Source organism: Eutrigla gurnardus (assembly GCF_963514095.1).
Source record: "Eutrigla gurnardus genome assembly, chromosome: 4".
NCBI classification, from domain to species: Eukaryota; Metazoa; Chordata; class Actinopteri; order Perciformes; family Triglidae; genus Eutrigla; species Eutrigla gurnardus.
The window spans coordinates 24,641,511-24,650,129 of record NC_139918.1 but is presented as its reverse complement, the minus strand read 5'-3'; the positions used below and the strand labels follow the sequence as shown (position 1 = coordinate 24,650,129).

The window sequence follows — 8,619 nt, the reverse complement described above, 5'->3', positions numbered from 1 at the left end:
CACCCAAACTACCCCTTTAACTTCTCCTGGGGTCAAATATGGTGGAGTGGACTTGTATTACTACTCACCGGACGAATCGGTCTTAGGGAACAGGTCTTCATTAAAGAGGTCATCTAGAGAGAGAGAGAGAGAGAGAGAGAGAGAGAAGAATCATTGAAGAAAACTGGAAGTTCAGATAAAGTCCTGCACATAGTCCTCTACATAGTCCTGTACATAGTCCTCTATATAGTCCTGTACATAGTCCTCTATATAGTCCTGTACATAGTCCTCTACATAGTCCTCTGTAGTAGGGATTGTGGACTCTACTTGTGGCCTGGTACATACGGTCACTCTGGCAGTGGGCGAAGGGGTTGTCCTGGTAGAAGTCCAGTTGGGTGAGAGGGTCTGGGTTCATGGGGGACTCCTTGTCCCCCTCGTTGCTGATCTCCACCTCCTCTGGGTCGTCCTCTAGATCGGATCGGTCCATCTGTGGAGGAACACCGTGTTCTCATCACAAACCCAGGAGGACATGTTAGTCCCACTACTGCCCCAGGGACCCATTAAGAGACCAGGTAGGAGACCAGGTAAGGAGGTCTACCTTGGGTGAGCTGGTCCCGCTGTCGTCTGCCTCCTCTCTGGTGTCGGCCAGGTTGTTGCAGAAGGACGAGCCGCTGGCCCTCTGGAGGAGAAACGCTTATTATTATTATTATTATGATGATGTTTATTCACAGGAGAGGAGATGGTAAACAAGACACACCTCGTTGTATTAAAGGGTTACTTCACTGTTTTCAGAAACAAGTCAGAAACAATTAAGGTATATATATATATATATATATATATATCTCAGATTATCACCATATTCAACAAATCACACAAACACCTGAGAAGTAGATATTATTATTATATAGATTATTATTATAGATTATTTTTTACCATGATGAGGTCGGCGTAGGCCGGCAGCGACTGGCTCCTCCCCCAAGGCCTCATGGGAAGAGGGTCATCCTCCGTGGTGTCGGCAGGAGACGTGGACTCCTCCAGCTGGCTCTCCGGGGTCACGGCACTCCCTGACAGAGAACACAGGGTGTGTTCCTCCTAGAGGAGGAGGAGGAGGAGAAGGAGAGGAGGAGGAGATGAAGAGGACAGGGAGAGGAGGAGGAGAGGGAGAGGAGGAGGAGAGGGAGAGGAAGAGGAGGAGACGAAGAGGGAGAGGAGGTTGGTGGAGCCGGTTTCATTCAGGCCCGTTGTTGATATGACACACACACACACACACACACACACCTGCAGGATCTCCTCGTAGGACTGCCTGATGGAGTCCTGCAGCGGGGTGTCCCTCTCCCCGGCCTCCTCCACCTTCCTCTTGGCATGCTTCACCTCCTCTCGGAGCTTCCTCAGCCTCCACCTTACTCTGGCCAGCTCCCTCTCGTACTCCTCCACCTGGCTCTCCTTCTGTACCTCCTCCGCCTGCAGGGACAGGATCTGAACCAGAGAGGACAGGGAGTCAGCAGCAGCTAGAAGCTAGAAACACTTTGTCATCATGTTGAAGACGTTTTCATGGAAAACGAATGGCTAGAAGGTAGAAACACTTTGTCATCCCGTTGAAGACGTCGTGGTGAGAACTAAGAAGCGTTCATGCGGGTCAGCAGGGCGATGGGCGGGGCCTCACCTGCTGACTCTCCTCATAGCATTGCTGCCTGGTGGACTTGATCTGCAGGATCAGGGTTTGCTTGTGGGACTCCAGCTTCACCAGAGTCTCCTCCAGGTCCTGGCGGTCCGTCTGCTGCTCCTGAAGCTCCAAGTTCTCCACCGTCACGGAGTTCTCCAGCTCCTACACACACACACACAACACACACACACAACACACACACACACACACACACACACACACACACACACACACACACACACACACACACACACACACACACACACACACACACACACACACACACACACACACACACACAGTTTAGGGTTGGAGACTCAGGTGAAATGATGATAAAATGATGAATGTTGTAAAACACAAACAGGTGAGATGAACAGAAACGTTCTTCACAACATCCAGATGATGACGAAGGTGAACCGCCTGATTGTTGTGATGTCATCACCGCCGACAGTTTAATAACTGGTGCTGGTTTAACGTTCTACTGAGAACCTGATGAGAACGTTGACGATCTTTCATCTGTGAGCGTTTCTATTTTTAGATCGTGATCAGGTGACGGCTTTGGAAACATTTATGAAAAGAGTGATAACGTTATTTTGCTCACACAGATGGTCTATAGGAAGTGGAGGTCGTCATGGTGACGTCATCATGGTGACGCCGCCTGTTAACTTGTGGACTCCAGTTTGGAAGTCCTGCAGCCAGTGAAGGAAGTGACCATATTCGGAGTGTGGAGGAGCGATGGGTGGATCTGATGAACACAACCAGACCAGACCTTTTTCTGGATTCTGCTAACAAAGTTAGCTTCATGATTCAAGGTCAACTTTACAGCTTCCAGGACCTTCAGCTGGATCCACGATCAGAAGTTAATATCCCACCGTGGGATTCATTCAGGATTATCTTCATACAACATTATGCTATGTCTGTAGAGGACTACAACGCGAACTAGATAGAGGACTACATAGTGGACTACATAGAGGACTATGTAGAGGATTACATAGTGGATTAGATAGGTGACTACATAGTGGACTACATAGAGGACTATGTAAAGGAATACATAGTGGACTCCATAGAGGACTACATAGTGGACTACATAGAGGACTATGTAGAGGACTACATAGTGGATTAGATAGGTGACTACATAGTGGACTACATAGAGGACTATGTAAAGGAATACATAGTGGACTCCATAGAGGACTACATAGTGGACTACATAGAGGACTATGTAAAGGAATACATAGTGGATTAGATAGGTGACTACATAGTGGACTACATAGAGGACTATGTAGAGTACTACATAGTGGACTACATAGAGAACTATGTAGAGGATTACATAGTGGACTCCATAGAGGACTACATAGTGGACTACATAGAGGACTATGTAAAGGAATACATAGTGGATTAGATAGGTGACTACATAGTGGACTACATAGAGTACTATGTAGAGGATTACATAGAGGACTATATAGTGGACTATATAGAGGACTACATAGTGGACTACATAGAGGACTATAAAGTGGACTACATAGAGGACTATGTAGAGGATTACATAGAGGACTACATAGAGGACTGGACTACATAGAGGACTATGTAGAAGATTACATACTGGACTCCATAGGAGGACTACATAGCGGACTACACAGTGGACTACATAGAGGACTACTTATATACTGGACTACATAGAGTACTATGTAGAGGATTACATAGAGGACTATATAGTGGACTATAAAGAGGACTACATAGTGGACTACATAGAGGACTATGTAGAGGATTACATAGAGGACTACATAGTGGACTATATAGAGGACTACATAGTGGACTAGAGGATTACATAGAGGACTATATCGTGGACTATATAGAGGACTACTGTTTTGATGATTATATATTAATACTATCTGCATGAGCCTGTAAATCAAGTTGATGATTAAGTGAAACAGAAAGGAGTTTGAAAACGTGGACATAGATACGTTTATGAATATGCATCAGGTCGTTAAAACGTTCATAACGTGAAACAAGGACAAAGTTAAACGTGGAGTTCTCCACACACACACACACACACACACACACACACACACACACACACACACACACACACACACACACACACACACACACACACACGTGTGTGTGTTTCACAGCTTTACAGCATTGTGACATCACAGGAGAGCATCATGGGAAATGCAGTGATGGAAACACCATACACACACACACCTACAGACACACACACACACACCATATGTCCATGATACACATGATATAAAAAAAACATAACACACACTCACACAGATGTATAAAAACGTGACACACACACACACATGCATGCACACACCAGCGCGAGGTGCTGCGGTCTTCTTACTCTGATCTCGGCTGCCTTGGCGAGGACCCGCTCGTCCGTCTCCACGACGACGTCCGTGTCCCTGGGAGACGACCAGCAGAGGAGACAGGAGTGTTTGAGGAGGGAGGAGAGGGAGCACTCGTTCTTCCAGCCTGCCTTCTTGCCCCCATCCTGCCCTCCTTCCCACGATCCCTCTATCTTATCCTGCTGCACTGCTGGCTCCTCCATTGCTGCCCCTCGCTAGCTGTCGCTACACTGCAGAGGAGGCGGAGCCGCCTCCCCCAATGAGTGTGTGTGTGTGTGTGTGTGTGTGTGTGTGTGTGTCCCCGAGGTGATGGATGCATACGGGCAGAATGCACCAATGTGAGAATGAAGGGGGGGGGGGGGGTTGGATGAGTCAGAGTGAGAGCAGTGGAGTAGACTGATCCGTCCACGGGAGGATTTCCTTCCTCTCATCCCGTCTCCTCCCTGTTTTTACCTCCTACCATCACGCTGCTCCTCACTCACCTCCTCCTCTGGTTCCTCCTCCCCCTCCATCACCACCACTGCAGTATGTGTACACACACACACACACACACACACACACACACACACACACACACACACACACACACACACACACACTGAAGGCAGTGACTGAGTCATTCATAAAAATCCATCAGAGCACAGAGCAGCGCAGGCAAACGGCACCAATCAATAATCACAAATGCATTTCCAATAAGTGGACAGAAGATTAAAAATGCTTCAATAATCAATACCTGTCTTCATTTTATTACACGGAACAGTAATTAAGTAAGCTATTACAGTATTAAAATTAAGTAAATAAATGGATAAGTGCTGCAGGATATATTGGTTCATATATATATATATATATATATATATATATATATATATAGTCACATCGCAGGATGTGCCATGTTGCCATTGGCGACGGCCAAAACCAAGATGGAGACTAGGGATGTCCCTGACTTAGAATTTACATGGTGGAATCTGATTGGTCAAGCCTTGCATGTAGTCGACTGATGGTGGAATCATGTGTTCTGATTGAAAAGTCTCTCTCCAGTGTAATGTTTAATGCTATGCTAATGCTATTAGCCAAGATGGCAGTTAGAGATGATTTCCTGTTGTTTTGTCACTAGAAGCAACTATTTTCACACATAAGTAGGTATTTGCAGAGATCTGGACTACGCGACTACGGGTCCTCCATCGTCACCACGAGCTACACCTATGAAGAGTAACGCACGGTGACGATGAGAGCGACGTGTTTAGTTATTACAGCGACGCGGCAGAGTCACCGTGAATCTACTGTTCAGTAGTCAATAAAGCAACTAACGGCTTTCTGCTCTAAATGTTCTGCATATGGATGACAGTGGACTTTATAACACATGGATGGGGTTTTAAAGCATGTTAATGTATCTGTGTGAGCTGGACAGAGTGAGACAGTGTGAGACAAGGTGACACAGAGTGAGACAGAGTGAGACAGAGTGAGACAGAGTGAGCTGGACAGAGTGAAACAGTGTGAGACAGAGTGAGACAGTGTGACAGAGTGAGACAGTGTGACAGAGTGAGGCAGAGTGTGACAGAGTGACAGAGTGAGACTGTGACAGTGAGACAGTTTGACAGAGTGAGGCAGAGTGAGACAGTGTGACAGCGTGAGGCAGAGTGAGACAGAGTGAGACAGTGAGACAGAGTGAGGCAGAGTGAGACAGTGAGACAGAGTGAGGCAGAGTGAGCTGGACAGAGTGAGACAGTGTGACAGAGTGAGACAGTGAGACAGTGAGACAGAGTGATGCAGAGTGATGCAGAGTAAGGGAGAGTGAGACAGTGTGACAGAGTGAGACAAAGTGAGACAGAGTGAGGCAGTGTGACAGTGTGAGACAGAGTGAGCTGGACAGAGTGAGACAGTGTGAGACAGTGAGGCAGAGTGAGACAGAGTGAGGCAGAGTGAGGCAGAGTGAGGCAGTGTGACAGAGTGAGGCAGAGTGAGCTGGTTTCTACTATACAGATGTGTCACAGTGATTTAAGCTGCTGGATGATGAGCCTGCAGCAGTGCCAATGTTAACCCCATTACTGCCGCAGAGCGAAGGCTTTCATCACACATTCATTCATCCACACACTGATGCCTCAGTCGTTCACTGTGTCAATTCAACCGTCCCCATAACAAAATCAGAACACTTTAGTTTGCAGAATTTGAAATGGGCGTTTTATCTGAACAAAGCTGTATAACTCAGTTCACTCTGCTGCTGCTGTCTGACTGTCAAGGCGAGTTGAAAGACAATATTGTTGAAGTGTGCCCAGACCGGAGAGTTCCTGCTGACGCAACAATACATTATTTATTTGCCAAAGCAGAATATTGTGTGATGGAACACCGAGGTCAGGACTTCTTTTCTGTCGAGTTCATTCAGGTGGATTACGTAGTCGTATACGTTCGCTGTAACAGACGTCGTTTAATCTCAGTTGCATTTTAACTGGAAAACATTGTCCTCATTGTCATTCATTCTCCCGTCATCCCAAATCCACCAGGTTACATATATTCCCCTTTTTGTTGATATGGAATGAAGTACTGCTGCTAGTCTATTTTATGTTTTATTTTCTGTGATGTACTTTTTGCTATTCCTTCCATATGTTGTGTTATTTTATCTATCAGCACATTCCACTTTAGATTTATGGTATTTAATAGTTACACTCCTCATTGGATACATATGTTGCATTGGACAGACATTTAGATGTTTACATTTGGAACTGTCGATAGTGTTATTTTTTTATTATGTATATTTTTATGATGTATATTTTTAAGTTCTTGCCACATTTCTTTCTGCTATTTTATATGTGACTCTCTTGTTAATCTATTATGCCTACTACATATTGTTTGCCTGCCAGGTCAAAAATAATTAAATGTAAAGAATGAGCCTGCATTTTCTGAACAAATGACAATAAAACACTTTGACTTTGTGTGATGTGAATGTTCTTGCTTGTAGTGACAAAAGCTACAGAGAATAATCAGCACGTTTTTATACCCAACGCTGCACTCTCGGCCATTGTTCAGCATCGTTTCTCAGAAGATGGTGGAGACCAAAGCTGAAGCTAAAAGAGAGCTAATACTACACATTTGTCAGTTGGACACAAGCATGACGAATGCTAACGCCACAGCTGTCATCAGCTTGATTTTGACTTCTCCATTCACTGAATAAACCACCGTTGAATAAAATAACAAGTAAAAATGAATATCCTTAATGTAAACGTACTCCTTTAAAAGTAAAAGTCCTGCAAGCAATAGTACAAGCATCACATGTAAAAGTACACATGGCCATGGACTGTATATAAGAAGTGGATGTCGTCATGGTGACTCATTGACGTCACTATGGTTTTGAAGTCTTGAGTTTGGCATTTTGGCCGTCGCCATCTTGGATTTGTGTTAAAGTCATCTTAGTAGCTAACTAGCATTGGTAGCGTGGTAGCGACCTGTCAATCAGCAGGTAAGCCCCCCCCCCGCCTGCTTTAGACGTCTATACAACCAGAGAGGAGGCGCCCCCTGGTGGCCAGCAGAGAGAAGTAGGACCATTTTCTCAGACTTCTATACAACCAGAGAGGAGTCGCCCCCTGGTGGCCAGCAGAGAGAAGTAGGACCATTTTCTCATAGACTTCTATACAACCAGAGAGGAGTCGCCCCCTGGTGGCCAGCAGAGAGAAGTAGGACCATTTTCTCTTAGATTTCTATGTATTATAGTCACCGCCTTCAATGTATGCAACTTATTCATCAAGACAAATTCCTTGTTGGTGTAAAAGCCTTTCTGATTCTGATTTCTGATACAATCAGGGAGGAGTTGCCCCCTGGTGGTCAGCAGAGAGAATGACAGTTTTTAGGCACTTTTGTTTTGGCTTCACTCTACAGAACCGGAAGTTGCCGCCTGGATCGATGTCTCCCCTTGATCTTCGTGCTGACTGTTTAAAATAAAACATCGGTCTGCTAATGACCGTGAGGGTCAGTTAGCAGGTCTGTTAAATCCCCCACAAACCCCGGGTGGGCCCTGAGGGTCTGGAGCCCCGCACTACTTTACTCAAAGCCGAAATCTGGTCTCAAAGTTTAAAATCACCACAAAATGATAAAAAAGGAAATCACGCGTCTCCTGCGCGCGCAGCTCTAACATAGATCAAACTTCTGTCATGATATCATTAAAGGTAACGTTACCCTTCATCCTTCGGGGGTCTCGCTCTCGTTGTCCTCAGGCAGTCCAGAATAAAACGCATCATTACTGCAGTGCTCGCGCGCTCATCCTCCGACTGCCTCCGTCACAGGTCTCGTGCAGCAGCAGCGGTGGTAGCGGTAAACTAGCGGCAGATTAACGGACCGTCCTTCCGCTCTCCGTCAGCGTCCTCTCCGTTAACTAGAGACCGTAAACCGGGAGAGAAACCCCGTCAGTGCTGTCAGACCAGCAGCGGGGACAGCGTCAGTCAAAACGCACACAATTTCACGGGACTTCCTGTCCGACCTTTCAATACAAAAGCAGATCCGTTTGAGGATTGTATACAGTAGCGTTTATATATAAAAATACAACAACACGCGACTCGCACACGCGCACTAATACGTGGGTTTTTATTGTATTCGTTTAACGGCTCCTAAAAAGGTTTTGTTCGAATTTTACAATGT

General features: G+C 45.8%; 1 protein-coding gene across 6 annotated transcripts in view; it reads right to left on the bottom strand.

Annotated features, from left to right (window-relative positions):
• The window catches only part of LOC311011672 (uncharacterized protein), a 12,263-nt gene extending 4,026 nt beyond the window's left edge, over positions 1 to 8,237 (bottom strand). For 3 of the 6 annotated variants that reach the window (XR_014596927.1, XR_014596928.1, XM_084006744.1), the window contains exons 1-7: positions 3,966 to 4,238; positions 1,643 to 1,804; positions 1,258 to 1,455; positions 913 to 1,071; positions 578 to 658; positions 325 to 466; positions 69 to 113 (exon numbers count right to left, since the gene is read on the bottom strand). Coding sequence is in view for 4 of the 6 variants with exons in the window: in XM_084006744.1 (XP_083862870.1) it covers positions 69 to 113; positions 325 to 466; positions 578 to 658; positions 913 to 1,071; positions 1,258 to 1,455; positions 1,643 to 1,804; positions 3,966 to 4,199 (1,021 nt within the window). In the remaining 2 variants the exon portion in view is untranslated. Of the gene's footprint in view, positions 1 to 68; positions 114 to 324; positions 467 to 577; positions 659 to 912; positions 1,072 to 1,257; positions 1,456 to 1,642; positions 1,805 to 3,965; positions 4,239 to 8,160 lie in introns of those variants that run through there. The other 3 variants (XM_084006746.1, XM_084006747.1, XM_084006745.1) reach the window with 3 other exon arrangements.
• Positions 8,238 to 8,619: the final 382 nt, after the last annotated feature.